This window comes from Coturnix japonica, chromosome 28, assembly GCF_001577835.2.
Source record: "Coturnix japonica isolate 7356 chromosome 28, Coturnix japonica 2.1, whole genome shotgun sequence".
NCBI classification, from domain to species: domain Eukaryota; kingdom Metazoa; phylum Chordata; class Aves; order Galliformes; family Phasianidae; genus Coturnix; species Coturnix japonica.
Genome location: NC_029543.1, coordinates 1540395 through 1561088, shown reverse-complemented (window position 1 = coordinate 1561088; position 20694 = coordinate 1540395). Strand labels below are relative to the sequence as shown.

The 20694-nt window shown below is 53.9% G+C and overlaps 3 protein-coding genes across 23 annotated transcripts in view; all 3 read right to left on the bottom strand.

Annotated features, from left to right (window-relative positions):
* Nucleotides 1–96, bottom strand: part of MBD3 (methyl-CpG binding domain protein 3) — a 12722-nt gene extending 12626 nt beyond the window's left edge. The window contains exon 1 of the mRNA XM_015886735.2: nucleotides 26–96. Within this exon, the coding sequence (XP_015742221.1) occupies nucleotides 26–81 (56 nt within the window). The 5' untranslated portion in view covers nucleotides 82–96. The remainder of the gene's footprint in view (nucleotides 1–25) is intronic.
* A 2953-nt stretch (nucleotides 97–3049) lies between these two features.
* On the bottom strand, nucleotides 3050–4979 carry LOC107325536 (cytochrome b-c1 complex subunit 10). 2 transcript variants are annotated; one of them, XM_015886518.1, is made up of 3 exons: nucleotides 4848–4979; nucleotides 4168–4302; nucleotides 3050–3253 (listed from the first exon to the last, which is right to left on the bottom strand). In XM_015886518.1, exons 1-2 carry the CDS (start codon nucleotides 4895–4897, stop codon nucleotides 4182–4184), a joined length of 171 nt encoding a protein of 56 aa, XP_015742004.1. In that variant the 5' UTR covers nucleotides 4898–4979; the 3' UTR covers nucleotides 3050–3253; nucleotides 4168–4181. The 2 variants fall into 2 exon arrangements, with proteins under 2 accessions (XP_015742004.1, XP_032296943.1); XM_032441052.1 differs by having other exon boundaries at nucleotides 3050–3250.
* An 888-nt stretch (nucleotides 4980–5867) lies between these two features.
* The window catches only part of TCF3 (transcription factor 3), a 54044-nt gene continuing 39217 nt past the window's right edge, over nucleotides 5868–20694 (bottom strand). For 5 of the 20 annotated variants that reach the window (XM_015886498.2, XM_015886499.2, XM_015886500.2 and 2 more), the window contains 12 exons: nucleotides 18625–18727; nucleotides 18352–18491; nucleotides 18124–18250; nucleotides 17475–17623; nucleotides 16853–16931; nucleotides 16325–16398; nucleotides 15975–16178; nucleotides 15230–15353; nucleotides 14717–14879; nucleotides 13505–13743; nucleotides 10470–10614; nucleotides 5868–10181 (listed from right to left, as the gene is read on the bottom strand). In XM_015886498.2, the coding sequence (XP_015741984.1) occupies nucleotides 10472–10614; nucleotides 13505–13743; nucleotides 14717–14879; nucleotides 15230–15353; nucleotides 15975–16178; nucleotides 16325–16398; nucleotides 16853–16931; nucleotides 17475–17623; nucleotides 18124–18250; nucleotides 18352–18491; nucleotides 18625–18727 (1545 nt within the window). In that variant the 3' untranslated portion in view covers nucleotides 5868–10181; nucleotides 10470–10471. Of the gene's footprint in view, nucleotides 10182–10469; nucleotides 10615–11003; nucleotides 11231–13504; nucleotides 13744–14716; nucleotides 14880–15229; nucleotides 15354–15974; nucleotides 16179–16324; nucleotides 16399–16852; nucleotides 16932–17474; nucleotides 17624–18123; nucleotides 18251–18351; nucleotides 18492–18624; nucleotides 18728–20694 lie in introns of all 20 variants that reach the window. The other 15 variants (XM_015886509.2, XM_015886510.2, XM_015886511.2 and 12 more) reach the window with 11 other exon arrangements.

Sequence of the window (20694 nt, the reverse complement as noted above, 5' to 3'; positions counted from 1 at the left end):
CCATCCCCTCTCCCCCCAGCCTTACCCCACCGCCTGGCGCCGTGCCCCCCCTCGCTGTCCCGGTAGCGCCGCTTTGGGCATCGTTCCCCCCCCTCCGTCGGTTCCCTCCGCTCTGCCCGTTCAACCCCGTTCGCCCCCCGCCCCCCGCCCGCTCACGCCCCCTGCAGCCCCGGCCCCGCTCCGCAGCGCCCACCCGGGCTGAGCACACACAGAGAGAGAAGGGGAGGGACAACAGGGGGGTCGAGGGGGGTGGGTGGGCATTGAGGGCATGGCCTGAAGGATGGAGCTTAGGAAGGGAGGATATGGACGGTATTTAGGGCACAGAGATGGGCCACCATAAAGCACTTGGGGAATGAATGGGCTGTGAATGGGAACACGTGGGAGTGATGTAGGAGGCAGGGAAGGGATGGGGAATCATGAATGGGATGGGTGATCAACGTGGATGGGATGTAAAGGATCGTTTGGGGGTGAGGGATGAACCAGCAGCGTGTGGTTGGCCATCAAGGACATGGATCTATGCAGGACATAGGGAGTGAATGGGCCACTAATGGGTTGGGGCCCCATGGATAAACAGTGCAGGATGTAGGGCCACCATAAAGATGGGGGATGGATGGGTCATCAATACGGCCCCATGGACAGGCTGTGAAGGATGGGGGTGAGGGATGAACCATCAATAATGGGGGGATAAACCACACAGGGTATAGGGCACGGAATGGCTATCAGGAATATGGGGTGTGAATGGGCCATATGGGGAGTCAATGGGCCAGCAAGGACGTGGACCCCATATGGGACATGGGGAGTCAATGGGCCACCAAGGATGTGGATCCATATGGGACATGGGGAGTCAATGGGGCCACCAAGGATGTGACCACATGGGTAGGCTATGCAGGACATGGGGACTGAATGGGCCACCAAGGACATGGGGCATGGGTGGGACATCACCAATAGGACCCCATGTGTGATATAGGGCACAGATGAGTCACCAAAGATGTGGGATATGGATGGCCATGCAGGACACGCAGTGCAGGACAGGCTGCTATAGAGCTTCTTCATCCTGTTGCATCTCCCAGCTCTGCCTTTGGTTCACATCTGTGCAAAGAAAAAGAGCCGCTGTCGTTTTAATTAAGCAAATAAAGGCACCAAAATGTGGCTCATTCGTTATAAACACAAGGAAGGATGTGAGATGGGTGTTGGGGACCAGAGGAAACCCGGCCCTGGGTGCAAGGGGAGAAGCTCACAATGGCCTCATAGGGGTGGTTGTGCCCATGGGTGCAATTGCTCATACAGGAAGAACTTTCCATTTCAGACACCTGGCAGTAGGAGATTGTGCCTTTAATCAGCACAGAAGCTCCCATTCCACAGCACCGGCCTCGTTCCTCTTGGCTTTATGTTTGAATGAACAAACCCAGGAAGCATCTCACCCTCCTGCCGTTATTCCCTGCACAATCTCAAGCACACACAGCTTTAACCACCAGCACTGACCAAAACCACATCGTTTTTCATCAACCTACTTCCCCTTTGCCTATTATTCCCCCCCTTCCTCATCATACTGAAGCACAGCTGCTCCACCAAGAATAAAGGTTAATGGATGAACCATAGGAAGTGAGGCAAAGCAATCCCAAATTCACCCCAGCATTCCCAAATTCATCCCTTTTTCAGCACAGCAAATGGGGAAATAATGAAGAGAAGCTGCAAAGCTGCTGTGCTGGAAGCAGAGCCTGAACCCCACAGCCCTGTGTACAGCAACTGGATGGTCCTCAATGGCTTTTTACTTAAGGACAGACTGCACAGGTTGGTGCTGCAGGTGGGGATGGAGATATCGACCTGGAGATACCAACCTGCTCAATGCTCACTGCATTGCAAGAGAAGCTGGAAAAGAGACAAGGTGTTCACCCTGCTGGGTCTGAATGAGAAGTTCGGGCTGTAACTCTGCAGCTCAAGGGGAAAATATGCTGGTCCTCCCTTGGGAATGATGCTGAGATACAGAGGGTGAAGGGTAGATGTGAAGCTCCAGGACATCCACATCCAGACCATCCCAACGTTGGGTTCCTGCTCAGCCATCGCTGTGCCCTCTAGCGGAGCTCTCCTGCTTGTGACACAAGAGTTCCCTCTCGCAGCTCTTTGTCTCGACACTAATCTCTTCCCACCCGCATGTGACACTGCCTCGTTTGAAACGCAGCAGCAAACACAAGCAGCTGAACCGTCTCCAAAGGGTAAATAAATCCAAAGTCCAGGCGTTTCTTGCCCTGCCTGTGCAGGCAGCTGGGGTTTGGAATCTAAGTACCTCCCAATGCAACCCACTGCTGCTGCTGGGTCCTTGCTGATGGTGACTGGAGAACTCAGAGATACAGGAGAGCAAAGGGAAGCAGAGATGGGCCCGCAGCCTGAGCCCTTCTGAAGGCTCCTCAAAGCAGCAGGAACAGGATCGTCCGCCCACAGGGATGAGCCCAAACCAGGTCAGGATTGAAGGCAGCACGTTGTGTCCGTCGTGTCTAGACATGCTGAGCAGGTTAAGAGCACAGACTGAGTGCTCAGCTCTGATCTTAGTGTGGTGATGGAGAATGGCCTCATCTAACTCCCACTTCCAAGTGAGAATGGATCAACATCTCTATGTGCAGCACAGCATTTGACAGGGCCTTTAGCTCTCAGGAGGCAGCCTGGAGTTCAGGAGCACAGCTCCAGCCAGTGAGGTGATAGTTAACACTAATACTAAAGCAATTAATTCTGTTAGGCAGTTCAAGCATCCCACCCAGTGACACCATATTATACAACAGTATTCCACTTAAAAACAGTGTCACTCCAAAGCCTTCAACCCTAAAAGCAACACTGTCACCACAAGCAAGAGAAAAGCTTCCCTAAAGAGATGCTGCAATCAACACTGTGTTAAATGTAGTTCACAAACCACAGCAGCATGAATAGGAGTGAGCAACAACTACAGCAGTCGGTGCCTGAGGAAACAAAGCAAACCTATGCACATCGTCCTCGGGGCCTTCAAACAAGCTTAAAAACACAAAATGCAGGCAAAGAAGGTAACACAGCAACACCAACGTATTGTTCACTTGGTTTATTTTGTACATTGGCTTCATAAATTACTTGCTTTAGGCCAAGATCAGCTGTGGAAGGGATGAGTTCACAACCAAGTGGTCACAATGTGGCACCAAAACCTCTTGTAGGATTTGTGCTGAGCATTTCGAGTTCACCTCAAAGCAGGGATCTCAGCAGAAGGCTCCAAACCAATCCAGCAATACATCCCCTACAACAAACACAAAGCAGACATTAAGAGGCACTTACTTCCTGCATAGTACAGCAGCTAACACTACACACAGCCATCAATAAACCCCTAAGAACAGCCAGACTGAAATCTCTGCTATAGGAGCCAACACCAGAATGGAGGCTTTTATGTCTCTTTTAAAGGAACCAGAGGGCAACACAGGAACAGCCTCCTCCTCTACAGCAATATCCCTTCTCCAGGTACTCACACACAGCAATACTCTTAGTTGAAAACAGAGAATATAAGCTGTGGTGTCAGGATGGATCCACGTTCCCACTGCTGGCTCAGGTCATTTATAAGCATAGAAAACCCCTTAATGTGTGGATTAATTGCACAATATGAGGGTTTTTCCTCAGCCTTTTCCTCTCAGTGTCTTTAAAATAAAGCAAATTAGTCGTATCTGCAGCAAGGAATAGAATTATAGAAACACAGAATGGAATATAGAATGAAGCAGCTGAATAGGTCTAACAACAAAGTCTTGACCTTTAAGCCAATATAGCTAAGATTAGAAGTAAAGGGATCTACTCAGAGTCCTAATTTACCCTGGAGGGCTCAATGTCAAGAACCACAGCACAGTTCTATACAAAATAACCATTGGAAAATGATATTCTTGGTAATATTTCATCCTTCTGAAACCCTGTGAAGCGCTGCCTGTTAAAAACCAATAATAAGAGTGCAAATGTGGAGCTGGAGGAACAGGCCAACACATCAACCAGCCTTTGAGGTATTCAAAGCCAGGCTGGATGTGGATCTGGGCAGCCTGGGCTGGTGGTTGGTGACCCAGCACACAGCAGGGGGTTGGAACTGGGTGATCATTGTGGTCCCTTTTCAACCCAGGCCATTCTATGATCACATCGAAGCAGCTCTAGGACTTCAGCTGCACAACCAGCCCTTACCATCAGAGGGAAGCTCAATCTTCAGCTTTATACTTCCCACCGATGTAAGGGACGTACTGAAGGACGAGTTTCCAATCCGTGATCCATATCACACCGGTTCCACCTACAGCACCCCACGTAACCAGGGTGGGAGTCCTAAAGGAGACACAGAAAGGGGTGAACAGCTTCAATTCTCCATTGGGAAAGGTTTGGTAAAGGGATGTGGGCAATTCACCTCAATTAAGGGCTATATAGCAAGTAACCTTGAAGGAACCTCATGCACATAAGGGACATAGGTTACATAGGAACAGTTAAGGACTATATAGGAAGTATCCTTAAAGGAACCCCATGCACATAAAGGGTATAGCCAAGATGTTACATAGGAAGGGGTTAATGCTTTTATTTAAAGGACACACTTAAAAAGGGCCTTCAAAGAGCTTGAGGCCTTCCCATAAGGGGACATAGAGCTGCTTCAAGGGGGGAAAGAACCACCTGAGGCCTCATAACCCCACAGAGGCCTCGTATCCCCCACAGGGGCCTCGTACACCCCACAGGGGCCTCGTAACCCCCACAGGGGCCCCGTACACCCCACAGGGGCCCCGTACACCCCACAGGGGCCTCGTATCCCCCCCCATCCCGTCCCCCCCCGGCCTGAGGTGCGGCCTACGACCCGACCCGACCCGACCCGTCCCGTCTCTCACCAGTTCTGCAGCAGCTGAACGTACCGCGGCCCAACCAACTTGCTCAGCATCTCGTCGCCTCAAAGTCACCCCCTCTACGCATGCGCCTATGCGACGCCGAGTGTAGAAGGACCCTAAACCCGGCTGCCCGCTGCGCTGCCTGAGTGTAAATGGTGTTGTCATGGCAACGGGGCCTACTTCATCCCGTGTAGGCCTCAGGCCTGAGGCCTGCAGATGTGTGTAGTGCTGTGAATCCCTACAGTGCTGTAGATTAGGCCATAGTGCTGTAGGGTTGGAGGTTAGGCCTCCTAATCTAAGTACCCACCTCGTGGTGGAGCAAAGAGATGAGCTGGAGGAGTCAGGCTTGTCCTCATAGCATGGCAAGGACATGGGGGATGGCCTATGTCACTGTGATGCAGTGAGGATGGAGGCTGTGGGGTGTTTTCCTTGTCCACACACTGTGTCTATGATGGAGAAGGAACACAGGCCCTGAGGGCTGAACCTACCCCTGTATAAGGGTAAAGGTGCGGGGTGTTGGTCCTATCCCCATGCAGGTGAGCCCTGGGGACATGGCAATGTGTCCAGATGTGGAGTCATCAGTACAGGAGAGACATGGACATGTTGGAGTGCATAGAAATGATATGGGGGATGGAATGGCTCCCAGCAATGCTGAACAAGGGGAAGGACATGGGGTCAGCCCCTGGGATGGGACACAGAAAGGGGGATAAGGAGACACCAAGTGAAACAGCTCTATTTGCCCATAGGTGATGAGCAAAGGAGGATTAAGACGCCCCCCTACAAGCACAAGGTGGATGTGGGTCATATATATCTATATAAGGCAATACCAGGCTTTGTGGTGCTGGGTTTGGGCTGAACCCATTGCCCAGAGCACAGAACTGAATCCTGCTGGGTCTCCTTGTCTTTTTCTTGTGCAGATTGAGTCCAAGGTAACACCTTTATTACAGCTTTTCATCCATAGATACACAACATCTGAAAGCCAGACATGATGGGTGAGGGGGATTATTAAAGAAAAAAAAGGAATATTGTTATAAAATGTCACATTTATTGCTACATTACTGTTATATACAGGACAGTTCTCAAAATCTACTTTAAAAAAGTTAGGATTATTTAAAAACTCCAAATAATCCAGCCAGCTGTTTGGACACTTGTATAAAATTATTTAAAAAAATGAAAACAATTCTTATCTCGAGGCACTCAGAAACACAATTTCATCCCCCAAATTGTGATTCATTTCAAAGAACAACGCGGTTCCCCACCCCCAAATACTTTACTTATCTTTTTTTTTCTTTTTTTCTTATTTCTGCTGGGTTAGGCATATATATATATATATTTACTATATATATAGTTCAAAACTATAATGTGTATCTGATTTAAGAACAAGGATTTCAGCCACTTAAGTACATCTGGATTTACAGGTAGGCAGCATAGACATCGAAAGCAAGGACCGTTTTCTTTCTTATTTCAAGACCCCCCCCCCCCAAAACAAAACCCCACCCCAAAAGCAACCTAAACCTTTTCAATGGGGCTTAAAAATAACTTCTGCAGGCATCTCCCATCCCGCCCTGTCCTATAAAAATATATAGAAAGAGCAACCATGGGATGGATGTGCTTCGTTTTGCCTTGGAAAACGAATTAATCCCACCCACCCCCCCCTCTTAAACACTTGGTGCCCTTCTCACCCCACAACCCAACACGTGGCCGTCCCCCATGTCCCTGTGCTGCTGTTGTTTGCTGGGATGCTGGTGGCTTTTGGGGTGGTTTGGGGATATGGGGGAAGGAGGGCACGGCTGTGGGGATGCTCTGCTGTACCCTCAGCACACATTGGGTTGGGGTATATAACCCCATTGCTTCCCCACTGTGTGTGTGAATGGTGTAAGGGGTGAGAGGGGTTTTCTCTGCCCTCCATGCACTGCTGGGCTGGTGGCACAGGATCCGGGGACAGAAATAGTGGCACTGAGCCCCTGCTCCTACCCAAGGAACAGCAGCCAAACTGTTGTGCCAGCAGAGCAGCCTGCAGAGCTCCACTGCCAACCACTGCAGGATGGAGGATGCTGGAGGAGCACCGCACAAAGGCACAGGAGGGGGAAGCGTGCACGAGGAGCTCTAGGACAGGCCTGCCTTCCCCAGCTCACTGCTGGGGGCTGCTCCTGCTTCTCGCCACTCATCCGACCCACAGTCTCAGGGCACAGGTCTGGAAATGCTTTTGGAGCTGCTGGAAATGATGCTGCACCCTGAGAGCAGCGGGGCAGAGAGCAGAGAGAAGGGGCTGGGCTGGGACCTGCAGAGCCCTGAGGGAGAGGAGAGGGGGGTTGCATAGGATTTAACAGGGCAAAGACCTCGTGCAAGCCTGTGGTGCAGCAATCAGGTCTTGCTAGTGCTGGTGTTAAGCAGGAATGGGGGGATCCAGCAGCCGTGACATGCTGTGGGTCGGCCATACTGTATGTGGGGCTCTCTGCTTGTCCCAGCCCAATGCTGCTTCACCTCCCCATCCCCAGCTCTATTCTAAAGCCCCAAGCCAGGGGCTGGCACAGCACGCAGCGGGGCTGCAGGCTCCACTGAGACATCACTCCATAAAGGCAATACTCTGGGATAGAAGGGGATGGGTGTTAGAAGCTTCTCAAGGGCCTCAGCTGAGGGGGGTGAGGGCTCTGCTGGCTTCAGACACGACGCAGCTTTGAGAGGCTTCTGCACTGAAGCTGAAATTGCAGACTCCTGGGGAAATCCCATAACCTCAAAGGAACCATCACACCGTGTCATCGCTCACCCAAATGACGGCTATGAAGGTCTCACATCACAACTGTGCTTTTCTTATCCAGACAACGCAAAAACTCCCAATAGCCAAACAAACAGACCCCAACCTCCTGCACAGCACCCAGCCCCAGCTATGCCCCATCTCCTGCCCCATAGCTCAGCACTGCACAGTGAGACACACAGGCACAGCAATGCAATGTCCCCACTGTGCTGCCCCATGCATAAGAGAAGCACCAAAACCTCCCCGAGCTCCAGCACAGCACAAGGGCTTTTCTCTGTGCCCTGCCATGAAGTCAGCTCGTTTTGCCAACAAGAACATTTCTATTTTGCTGACAGCTTATGGATTATTATTATTTTATAGTAATTTTTTTTCTTTTAAAATAGGAGATTTTTTCTTTCGATCCATCTGTACACGACCACCACCTCAAATTCTTGTTGCTAAATCAACACGTCAGGGAAGCACTTCTAAAGCTTACTGCATGGTTTCGGGCTCGCAGGGCTGGAGTGCTGTGGGGTCTCCAAGGGGATCCAGCTCTGCTGTAGGGCCGCCCCACAAGCAGAACCCAGAGCAGGAGTGCTGTAAGCCGGCAAGCTCATGGGCTGCTGCAGGAGCCCCATTCTGAGCTATTGCCATGGGGAGACGAGCAACGTCCCGAGTGCTTCCAGCAACCTTTGCTAGAGCACAAAGCAGAGCTACAAAGCACCAGCTTACACCAAGGAAATGCCACAGGACCTAATGCTGCTTGCCAGCCCTTCCCTTTCCCTGTACTGAAGCAATACAGGAGCACAGGGCCCAAAAACAAAGGACAGAGACAGACCCTACTGCTGGAGCCCCAGCTGTGCTTGCTGTCCCTACGTGCCCCCAGGTCCCCTTGGAAGCAGCTGACCCCATTTCTAGAGCACAGCAGACACTGCTGCAATGGGGCACAGCATCATCCCGGGGCGCTGACACCATCAGCACACCGAGCTGGGAAGAAGTGAGCAGAAAACATCTTGGAAGTTAATTATGGCGAAGGAGAGGGAAGAAACAACAACAACAACAACAACAACAACAAGAGAATCCCGGCGGATGCTCTTCCATTGCCAACTTCAGAAGGGTTCAGCACCTCCTGCAGCCTTCGTGTTTTGGGGTTTCCTCCTGCTGGGCACATCTGCAGTGACCCGGAGCGGCTCAGAGCTGAATTGCTGTGCAGGTTGGATGCCCATTGCTGCCCTCCTTTCCTGTGTGTGCAGATGGCATCGGCTGCCCCACGTCCCCATGGCAGGATGGACAGTGTGTGATCATGCTCCGGGATGCAGAGCCGTCCCTCTTCCTGCAGTGCTGCCACTTCCAATGGCTGCAGCTCTGGAATGGGGATGGGATCACACTGCAGCCAGGCAGGGGGCTGAGCTGCCCGTGTCCGTGTGTCCATCCGCTCCCACATCACCGGGCGCCGTGTCCCCACTGCTGCTGCTGTTCCATCTGCCTCTTCCCAGTGCCTCCAGCTTTGTTCGGTCATCTTTGTTCAGCTCTGCCCCTGGAAGCACCTCGGGCTCCAGGCGGCCACTTGCAGGTGTGGGCAGCTTCCATCCATTGCAGCTCTGCTTACCTTGGCAGCGCCTTGTTGCCTTCCAGGCTCTGTGTCCTCCCATCACGCTGCTCCTGGGTCAGCACCCAACAGGAACCAAAGGGGATCCGGCCCAGCCCCATGCTGGGACTGGGGGAAAGGGGGGGAGCTGCTGCACGCTGCTGGTTGATTTCCTTAATCCCAAATCAGAAGTGGCCAAAGCAAAGAGATGGAGAATTGAGCACGAGTTTCTTTTGTAATGGAAGGTACAAGCCGGGCAAGGACCAACACCTCCTTGCTGTGGCTACATTCGCTTTTAGTGGCTTTTCATGAGCCGAATCTGAGAATTCCTCTCTTTATATCCAGTCTCTCTTAATACAATTTTAATATTCTGGTTGAATCCTAAAGATGCAACGTTAACTATAGAAACAGCAGCAGAAAAGCGTGGGGGGGGGGGGACACAGGAGGGGGGTGTACAAAGACATTATTTATACAAAAACAATAAAACCCCCCAAAAAAATAAAGAAATAAAAAACCAAATCCTTTTTGTCGCTTACAAAACATACGCAAAAAGAAGCTTAAAAAAGAAAAACCAATAAAGAAACCGAAACCAAAACCGAAACCCAAAAGGCGCCGCTATTATTTGTTCTACATAAAAAAAAAAAGAATCTCCTCGTCGTTGCTAAGGTTCCTTTTGTTTGAAAGAGAAAAGAGAGAAAGAGAGAGAAAGAGATTAAGCTTAGGCACAATTTTGCTGCTGGCTGCTTGTGAACAAGCCAAGAGAAGACGCCGCCCCCTCCGCACTGAGTGATACTATCGGCTGTTCCGCGCTTTATACTTAAGGCAATTTTGTGTTGGTTTGTTTTCGTTTCGGACCGAGTTGGGTTTTTTTTTTTCCACCCCTTACGTCACGTCGGGATCCGTCCACGTGTGTCAGTATGAGAAGGGATTGAAGGTGATATGGGTTTGGGATGGCGGCAGGTCACAGCGAAGGTTTGCATCCGACGGGTCTCTGTATCCAAAGGGACAAAACCACCTACAAATCAAAGCAAGAAAAGCCCCAGATTGAGAATAGGAACAGAGCAGTGTCCCCATGCTGCAGTGTCACCTCTGTGGGATCCCCACCCCGAGGGCTCATTGTGGCTGTGGGGCAGCTGAGATGTCAGCTCGCTGTTTGATTGGGCCTGGCCTCTTTTTTTGTTCTTATTTGGGATAAATACAGGCAGCTCATCCACCAAAGCGGGGATGGCAAAGAGGAGCATTGCAAGCACAGCTTGTGATGGTGGGATGGACCCGACTGGGATTGAAGGGCAAGGGATGGTACCTTTACATGTGTCCAACGGGGTTGTGACCGTCTCCGAGACCAGGATGTGAAGCTGAAAGTGTCATCTGGGGATCTCCCACCACTCCGGACACTTTCTCCTCTTCCCGACGTTTCAAACAGGCCGCTTTGGGGTTCAGATTGCGCTCTGTGCCAAAAACAGCAGGGATGGGGGGGAAGGGAGCAAAGCTCAGTCTGGGCAGCAGCATCCCAAGAGTGAGGATAGAGGCACAGGACAGAGCGGGACATGCGAGGTGGGAGCTGCCCTCTGCCCACTCCTGCAGCTCCGCTCCAGCAAAACCCCGCACCCAGTTGGAGCGAAGCAAAGCGAAGCTGAGAGCTGAGTTTTCCAAAGGGATCCAGGTACCAAATTCCCATAAGCACAAAAGGGACAGAGAGGCTCCAAGAAGCCAAACCCAGCTGGTGGCTTTGGAAAGGTCAGCGCACGTGAAGCAGAGCTGGCAGCAGAGATGCACGCGCACGCAGAGCATTAATGGGGACAGAGACCCCGAGTTGCTCCTCTGGCAGTTTCCATACCTCGTACTTGCTGCTCCAGGCCCAGAATGACCTGCACCGCTTGCTGGAGGATGATCAGTTTGGTCTGTGCTTTGTCCGTTTTTAAGTGCATCTGACACATGCGTCCCAGCTCCTTAAAGGCCTCGTTAATGTCCCGCACGCGCACCCTCTCCCTGGCGTTATTGGCCATTCTCCTCTCCCGGTCCCTCAGATCTTTGTCCTCCAGTGATAAGGCCTCGTCTGTACTGCTGGGTTCACAGCACCACAGGGTTAGTCAGGGGGTTGCTCCGGGAGGGGGGCAGACGTTGCCGTGCTGGTAGTGCTCCTGCTGTCCACTGGAAGCGGCCCAAACGGCCCTCGTTTATCAAAGCCAATTGCTGTGGGTGCTGCTGAGGGGGGGTCCGGGCTGCGGGGGCTGTTTGTCCCCTTTGTAGCTATGGGAGGTGCTGCCAGCATGGGGTGGGTGGTGCAGTGGTGACAGTGCATGATGTCACTGCTGGTTTGTTTGCAAAAGTTGGGGGATGTTGGGCACGTCTCGGCCCCAAAACGTTGGGTTTATGCCCCAAGATGATGCCCAAACCCCTCTTTGTACATTTGCAGCCAAGTATCCCAATGAAGGCTTTGTGCCCCAACCCTCTGATGGGTGCAGGTAGCACCACGGTGGGGGCCAAGCACCCGTGGGTCAATTTCAAGGACACTGAACTTGGCTCATCCCAGAGAACCCAAACCCCCCCAGCAGCCTGGAAGGGGGAATTTTCTCTTCCAGGCAGGGATGGGATCCTGGGAGAGCTCCTGCCACCGGCAGCACCGTGCTGGCAGCACCATCCCCCATGGCATCGCCGCAGCCCTGTGACCCCCACTGTGTGCAGGCTGTGACCCCCACTGTGCTGCACAGACGACCTTCTCCCCCAGAGCAAAAATTCTCACCGGGACGCCCCTATCTGAGGTCCTGGGTGCCAGCCCTGTCCCTGTCCTGTCCTCTCCTTGCTGTCACGGTGCTCACTTGGCACAGCCGCTGCCTCTCCAGCAGCTGGGATGGCTGAATATCGAGGCCACCTCCAGCCACCCCAGCAGTGACATTGGCACTGCTATCACTGCTGACTCAGACACACCACAGGTTGTGCTGCTGGAGCCCCGTAGGGCCACGTGCTGTCCCCTAAGGATGCACAGCGCCACGAGGACACAGCCTGGTGTCACCCGGTGTCACCACGGCTCCCTGCAACACCTCGGCTTCCTGCCTGTCCCATTTGCCACCAACCACAGCACAAAGTCACCCGGAGATCACACAGGGACTCCAGGGCACGGATGGATGCGGGATCAGCTCCATCCTAGAGCAGAACCAATGGAGCGGTGCCACCCTACCTGCCTGAGCTAAAACCTGCACGCGGGGCTCGCTGTGTGTCCCCAGCTGTGTCCAAGAAGGGTTTAAAAAGGGACAAGCGTGGGAGACCAAAGTGAACACGGTGCCAACTCTGTCTGACCCCCTTCTTCCTCCCCCCCCCTCCCAGCCACCCCTTGGCTCCTGCCTCCGGCCGCAAGCAGCAAGTACAAGGTAGAGAGTGGGACCACCGAGAGGTCACGGCTGGGGACTGTCTGTAGGAGATTGGAAAGAACAGAACCAAAATAAAAAGGAAAAAAAAAAAAATCAAAATAAAAACTCGAAATTAAAAATAAATAAATAAATAAAAACAAAAAGGAAAAAGGGGGAAATTAAAAAAGAGACAGGAAAATAATTTAAAATATATATATATATATATACGTTATGGAAAGCAAAAAGGGAAAAAAAAAATTACAAACTGAAGAGAGGCACAAAGGACTCCAACATCAATGCAACAGCAGAGGCCAGCAGAGAGGAGCACAGCCAGGCACAGACCACGGGTTCATGTGTTACAACAGCCTCTGCAGAGAGAAAGGGGTTAACCTGCCCTGCGCTGGGAGGTGGCAGCATGCACTGCATGCACTGCAGGTGTGGAACAAAGCAGCAAAGCCCACTGGAACCTCCGGGCTCCGCTGTGCACACGCAGAGCTCCTGGTGTGGATGGGAGTGAGGCTGTTTGGTGCAGCTCTGCAGCCCCCAGTGCTTTGATGGGAGAAGGAGAAGGAAGCAGCTCCCTGTGCTGCAGGGAGGAATGGGTTTGGGGTGGTGGGGTTTTGCTGTTTGTTTGGGGTGGGTTTGGTTTTAGTGCTGGCTGAGGTTGTCCCGGGGCTGTGGGTGCCCCGAGAGGGGGAGCAACATGCAGTGCACGGCAATGGGGAGCGCAGAGAGAACAGCGGGGGATGAGACCAAAAACCAAACAAAAAAGGCAACCAAAAAGGAAAAATAATTAAAAAAAAAAAAAAAGGAGAAAATAATAATTCATAATAATAATAATAATAATAAAGGCATCGACAGCCTCGGGAATGCAAGGGCAAAGGGGAGAGAGAGCGCAAGGCACCACAGCACACGTCACAGAGACAGACAGACAGACAGCCCCGTGCCGATCAGATACGTCAAATATCACCACTCCGGGACCCTCACTGACCTCTAACTTGTTGCTCCAGGTTCAGTATGACTGATACGGCCTGGTGGAGGATTAGCAGTTTGGTCTGTGGTTTTTCGCTGTTTAGGTGGAGTTGGCACATGCGTCCGAGCTCTTTAAAGGCCTCGTTGATGTCACGGACCCGCAGGCGCTCACGGGCATTATTGGCGACCCTCCTTTCTCTTTCTCTCTCGGCTTTTTGCTCTGGGGGAAGAAGATCGTCCTCCTCATCCTCATCTTGACTAATGGTTTAAAATAAGAACGAGACAGGGACATTCCTCGCGTGCACTCTCAGCACCGGTCAACTCGCAGACAAAGAAAACACACACGGAGGTACCCAGACGTCCCCCAGCCGCGGTACGGGGACGCACAGTGACACGGAGAGAAGCATTAAGGCTCTTCCTCTTCCTCCCTTAGTTTTTTTGTTGGCTGGTTGGTTTTGTATACACGACAAATAAAGAAAGAACAAAACAACTGGTGATGAAGTGGCACAGCTGCCCAGGGAGGTGGTGGGGTCACCGTCCCAGGAGGTGCTCAAGAACTGTGGAGATGTGGGGACGTGGGGATGGGTTGGGGTTGGATCTGGTGATCTGAGAGGGCTTTTCCGACCTGAATGACTCTGTGTTCTGTGGTTATGGTGTGAGCTGTTGCTGGGAGGTGTGTGCTGGCTCCGAGGAGGTGTTGGGGGTGACCCCTGTGAGTGGAGGGCAGGAGGTGGCTGCTGGATGGGAAGGTGAGCAAGCTGATGGCGAGGCTGGGGACAGGCCAGCACGCTGCCAGGCCCCCACCTAACCCACTGCCACGACTGGTTGGCTGTGATGGGGGGGATACAGGAGCCCAAAGTAAATGGAACAGCAGCCTGATGCAGGGAGGGGCTGGAGCCTTCCCTCTCCGCCCAGGGATGCTCAGTGCCTGCACTGCTTGGGCACGGCCATGAGCAATGCCCTGAGTGAGCACGTCCCAAAACTCTGCTTTGTGAGCACGAGGAAAGCCCACAGCCATAAAGACAGCAGGGCAGGTGACTGGGAGCCCTCCAAGGCACGGCTGGTTCCAATGCCATGGGACCCCAGGCTGTACTCCTCTGAGGCTGGGCAGGGGGTCTGCACCACAAGGAGAGGTCCCAGTGTCACCACACTGAGCCCAGTTGCCTGGAGGTCACTGTGGCCGTACCCAAAGCCAAATGCCTTCAGAGCAGTACAAAGTGAAGGGAGAGACCTGTTCAAAGAGCACCTTGTTCTATTCCGGGTGGGTTTCAGCTCCTTCTTCTCCTCTTCAGAGTTATCCGCCACTGATGTGTTCTCCTCATCCTCCTTCTCTTCCCTTTTTATCTCGTTGGTTCCAGAGGAGATGCTGCTTCGCCCCAGCCCCCCTGACAAGCCTGCCAAGGAACACAGAGGTTGGAGGGGGCTGGGAGTCCCCATTCATGCAGCACCACATCCCCATCTCGCCCTGCTTGGGGGTCTCCAATTCAGCTGTTCCCCTTTCACTCCCATTTCACCACTCACGTCTCCCAGAGCCAGAGCCCACCCTTCCCCAAGCAGTGCAGTGCCTGGGCTCTCACTGTACCCACAGCTGGAGGGGCAGGAACATGCAGGATGAGCCAGAAGCCACATTAAGGACCTCTGGGAAAAGTGCAGAGGGTGAACTGAGTTCTGTGGGGAGCCCCGAGCTGGATGTGGGGTGACCCCAAGAAGGACTCATGCATGCCCAGGTGCAGAGCTGCCTTACCACTGTACGTGTCCTGCTGCCTGTTGAGGTCGGGGAGTGAGCTGGGCTGTGATGGAAGTGTGACATGGTTGTGGAGCATGCTGGGGGTGCTGGACAGCCCGTCTTCAGGGTGACCTCCTCCCACCTACAGCAGAATGAGCAGAGCAAGCTTTGAGGGGTGGAAGTGTCAGGGCCAGCACAGGTTCCCCAGCACAGAGCCACGTACCCTCCATGCAGGAGAGAAGAGCCAACCTGCCCTGGGGGCTACGGGGCGCTGGGTTGCAGCTCCATGCCCTGCACATCAGCAGAGCCAAGGGGGAAGCCCCCAGCAGTGCTGCCATCCCATGGAAAAGCACTGCTTGTGTGCTGCACAGGACGTTCTGCCCGGCTGCATGCACCTCCATAGGGCACCAATGATTCTGCAGCCCATACAATGCCACAGGAGCGAGGGCATCCTGGCAGCACAGACCTCACACAGATGAGGATTGGGCACCCTGCATCCCGTGGGGCTGCACTAAGCTGGCAGGGATTGGCAGCACAGAGCAAACGTTCCCACTGCTGCAGCTGGTTTGTAGCACGGGGCACAATGCTCTGTACCACAGCAAAGCACACCAGGTTCTGCAATGATGATCGCTCTGGAAGGGACCCAGACCCGCTCAGAACATGTTCCTGTGGTCACCAACCTCCAGACAAGGGGGAAGCAGTGCAGGACCCTGTGTACCTGGGATGCCCACCCCCACCACAGCGCTCCCCATCCATCACTCACCAGGCTGGGGTGCCGACCCCCCAGGGACATGACGGAGGCAGGGAAGGCCTGGCCCAGGCTGCCCACAGCAGCACTGTGTGCGGGTGCTGAGCCCAGAAGCCCGTGCATGTCCCCATGGTTGCTTGGCATGGTGGCTGTCTGGCCCACGGCGTGATTCCTCAGCACGTGGATGGCTTCGTCCAACCTGTCTTCCATTTTGTTTTGCTGGAAAGAAGGGATGGAGAGAGAAAGAAATCTGTTAATGTCTGCCCCATGCAATACAACCCTTAGGCTGCAGGGCAGACGTGGGGACAAGCTTCCCACCACCCCCAGGGATGCAATGGAAGGAGAAGAAGAGACGTTTCACTTACTAAAGTGTGGAGGCTCCCTTCGTAGCTGGGAGATAAGGCACCCTGTCCGCCCGCTCGAGACCACTGGGATGTGCCTGGGAACAAACAGGGACAGCTTGGGACTGGGCACAGCAGCCACTAGATGGGGCTGGAAGCTGAGCCACCACGGCATGCATAGGGACACCATAACACTGCATGGAGCCACAGAGGCACGGAGCAGCAGGCTGGGTTTGGGCTTTATTGGGCACTGAAATGGTTTTGCAGCAGCTCTGACTGGGTTCATCCCATAGGAAGGAAAGCCAGGGACAACATTCCTGAGCCCCACTGAGATGAGGTGCATGGAAATGGGGCTCCCACAGGAGTTTGGGGGTGGCAGAGATGCTTCAGCTCACACCCCTGCTTTTAAAAACAAATGGGAGTTGGTGAGATTTGCCCCAAGTGTGGGATTTTTAAAGGAGGTTTCTATGGAGCTGATCTGGGATGTGCCTTACAGCTCCGGGCAACAAAACCTGTGGGCTTCTTTATATGAGGAACAAAACTGTCACCTACCTGCAAGGCCCTGCGGGGAGCCGACCGGTGTGGAGGGGTTTGATGAAAAGTTATTGCTAGAGTGATCTGGGGAATAAATCTGGAGGGAGAGAAGCAGAGCACGGTCAGCAGCGCTCAGCCCTGTGTTAGAACTCCCCTTCCCCAGCGCTGCTGTGAGTGTGAGTGTCCCTCCTGCCCCACTGCCAGCCCCCAGCTCAACCCAGCCCCCATCTCATCCCAGCACCTGGTGCCTCTGCCCTGCACTATCCCTTCTTGGTCCCACATGCTGAAGGTAAGCAGGAGCCACCCATAAATAACCATGGGGTGCAATGCTGAGCCCCCCCTCAAAGCACCAGGTAGAAGCAAAGGTCCCCGTGCTGAATGGGTGCTCTGACAGCCCCACAGCTGTTCTCAGTGGGACAGTGCCCTCCAGTTTGCAGCAGCACACTTAGGGACTGGACACCAGGACCCACCAGTCCCACTCTGAGGGCTGGATGAGTATGGGTCTGCCCATGGGACCGTGATAACGCCCCGTGCTGCCTCATGTTCCCCCATCTACTCAAAGAGGTTTTTGCACAGCGCCAGGACTCGGGGTAGCAGCTGTGTTTGTTTGAGGGTGCAGAGGTTCCCCCAAACTTCTCACGCGTCCATCTTCCCACTGCCTAGATGGTCCTCGGTGCAGAGGAAGGTCTGCAGGGGCAGGGAACAGTCGGGGATGTGCAGCAGCTCTTACTGAAGCTAGTGCCTTCCCAAGGGCGTCTCCCGAGCTTCCAGCCGTGGTTCCTCTGTTACCTGTTGAGAGAGGGCACAGACATCACTGCTGGGGCACCAGAGAGCTGCTGGGACAAGGCACCTCATATAAATCCTCCCCGATGTTGTTTTCCTTTCTCTGAACAAACCTCCCCCCAGGAATCCAGGTCAGGATGCTCATTTCCCAGTGAACACGAGTTCACTTTCAGTAACACGTTTTGTAATGGGCTCAGCAGGGTCAGAGATTAAAGCACCCAGGGGTTTAATGCAGCATCTGAATGGTACATTTGGGATTTGGATGAATGGCTTCATGACATCACAGCATCTCCAAGGGCTGATTCCACAGACCTCGGGCTCCCCCCCGTCCCACTCTGCTGCTTGACAAAACCCACATCCATTCCCTTCCTGCAGGGATGAGCTGTGCCCCCTGTGTGACACAAAAGGGATCAGCAGATATGGGCACCCTCACCCCTGATCTCAGGGCTTTGGCTTTGCAGTTTGGTCCCTGTGTGGCAGTGGGGTTCTATGGGGGGAGCACGTACCCATCATGGTGTCGGCCCCGCTGATCGGTGGCGTGTGGCTGGAGACGCCGTATGGGGTGGAGGCAGAGGAGAAGCCTGACACAGAGGGCAGCCCACCATTCACCTCTCCTGAATGCAGCTGGTAGTTCTGGAAGGAAGGAACAGGGGGGTGAGGGGACTTCAGCCACCAACCCGGCCCCAATGGGGGGCTTCTTAGGGGGGACAGCTGAGGATGTGCTGTGATGTTACCATGCGTTCGTGCTGATGTAAACTGTTGAAGCTGGCGGACTGCGGGAGAGGGGAGGAGGAACTGCCCAGCATGGCCCCGTAGCTGGACTGGCTCATGGCACCAGGGGAGCTCCACAGGTCTGGCGTGTTGTGGAGCCCATCTGGAAGGAAAGGAGGAGCTGTGAGCTGGGTTAGGGGTGCTGCTATGAGTCCCATCCCCACCACACCCTGAAGGGCCCGGGGCTGCTCCAGCTCTGAATCAACACGGCACAATCCCTCCTGTTGGCCACTCACCTGCCATATAGAAGGCTCCGGGGTACACAGTGCTGGGAGGTTTCGAGGGAGTGTATCCAGCCGGGTCCCTGCTGTAGTCATCACCTGAGTTGGATGGATACACCTGCAAAGCAGAGGGGGGAGAGGAGCAGAGCATTATCCCAGGGCTCAGCGCACCCCACGTGGGTGACAGAGAGGGACAAAGCAATGGGGACAGCAGCGAGTGGAGCAGCTCAGGGCTGGGGTTGAGCCCAGCAGCCTCTGCCTTCCCAGAATGGCACCCAGCAGGCTGTGCTGGCCCCAGTTTCGGTGCTCTGCTCCAGTTCCCGTTTCTGTGGTTATAGCTTTTTATGAGCAACCACAAACCCCATCATTTCTGCATGCAAAACCCGCACCCAAGGGCATAGGATGGGTCAGGGGTGGTGGGGACAGCGAGCCCAGGGGACCTCATCACTGCATCCCAACTGTGTCTGCCGGTGAACCTGCAAGGTGCAGCTCCATTGCGCTGCAGTGTGCTTCAATCATGCTGCTCTACTCCAATAGCAGCACAACCCCAAACCACAGCCCTCATAGGGACCCCAAACCCCCCCAGCAGCGCATCAGCCCCATTCCGTGTGCTCACACATGGGGTCAGCTGCAAACCATTGTAAATAAGAGGTGTGTGTGGGGGGGTGGGAGGCAGCCCCTTGTGCAGGACGGCACAAAGCACTGCCAGCCTTCAGCAGCTCTGCTTGGCTCCGTGATGCAAAAGAGAACATCAGCTTTCCCAAATGCATCCCATGGAGCCCTTTTAGGGCACCACTGGGAGGCGGTTCCCATTTCTCAACGCAGGAATTCAATGCGCAAAGAAACCGAAACGCAGCTCGAAATCTACGTGAGAACCTTTCCTACAGCCTATTTTCATCCACCCCGACTGTTCATTCCGAAACCACCATTTCATTTTGATTTTGGTTGGTTTCGATGCCCCTGAAAGCAGAGGAGGGCGCTGGGGCTCCTGGAAAGCTCCTGGTACAACACAGAGCTTGGATAGGATGGGAATGGGTGCTCTGTGCCCACCCCTAACCCACCCCCACACCAGAGAGGGCAGAGAAAACCAGTCTCTATTCCTCTTATTGCTCACAACGCTGAGAATTTCTTCTTTCTTTTTCTTTCTTGGAGGTTGGGGGAATGGATGGAAAAAAAAAAAAAGCTTCTTTTTCCCTTTGTGCCCCCAGTTCCTGCTTCTCAGAGCTGCTTCTCTCCTCCTGCTTCCCCCTGTGCCATGTGCTTTCCCCCCATACTCATCTCTATACACACAGCCATCAGCCCCTTCAGCCCCCATGTGGGTATGGGGCTCCTTGGAGGGGGTGGTGGGGGAAGGATAGACTCTGCCCTACATCAGAGCTGGAAGCAACTGGCCAACATTGGTGGCAACGAGAGGGGAAAGAAGGGAAATAGAGGGAAGGGGAAAACCTGACGGGTGCTGGCAGCTGCCCTCCAGCCTTTGCTCAAACCCAACCCCAACCCCCACCCCCAAATCTGCTTTCTGTGCATGAGGGGTCGATGGGCAGCACGGGGTTGGGGAGAGCAAGGAAAAGGGAGAAGGAGAAGAAGAAGGAGGAGGAGGAGGAGGAGGGCTGCGAAGAATTGAGAATCCAGCAAATTGACTTTTCCTCTAATTTGATTAAATAGCGGGAGCTGGGACGGGGGGGAATCGAATGAAGCACGTCTAATGGGCCCCGCGCCATCTGCCAGGGCTTGGCGCCCGGCCAGCATACGAGGCAGCTGCGTGGCTGCAGGGAGGGGGGGGAAAGGAGAAGGGGGGGCTGAGCTGGGGCCCCCGCATCCATTTAATGCATCCAAAGAGCCAAGGAGGGGAAGAGAACGGAGGGGGAAGGAAGAAGAGGGGCTGCAAACCGTTAGGGCTTCGATCCTATATCCCCAATGCAGCGCTCCAAGCCCTACAAGTTGCTGTGGGATCCCCTCCACCCCCCTGAAAGCATAAGGATGGTGGTGAGAGCCCCCCACCCAAAGCCTGGGGATGGTGGTGAGAGCCCCCCCCCCAAAGCCTGGGGATGGTGGTGAGAGCCCCCCCCCAAAGCCTGGGGATGG

Coding starts and splice junctions, on each gene's coding strand:
- LOC107325536 (XM_015886518.1), bottom strand. CDS start 4,897: ATGCTGAGCAAGTTGGTTGGGCCGCGGTACGTTCAGCTGCTGCAGAAC. Junction 4,303..4,847: donor GTTCAGCTGCTGCAGAACTG/GTGAGAGACGGG, acceptor TGTCTCCTTTAG/GACTCCCACCCTGGTTACGT.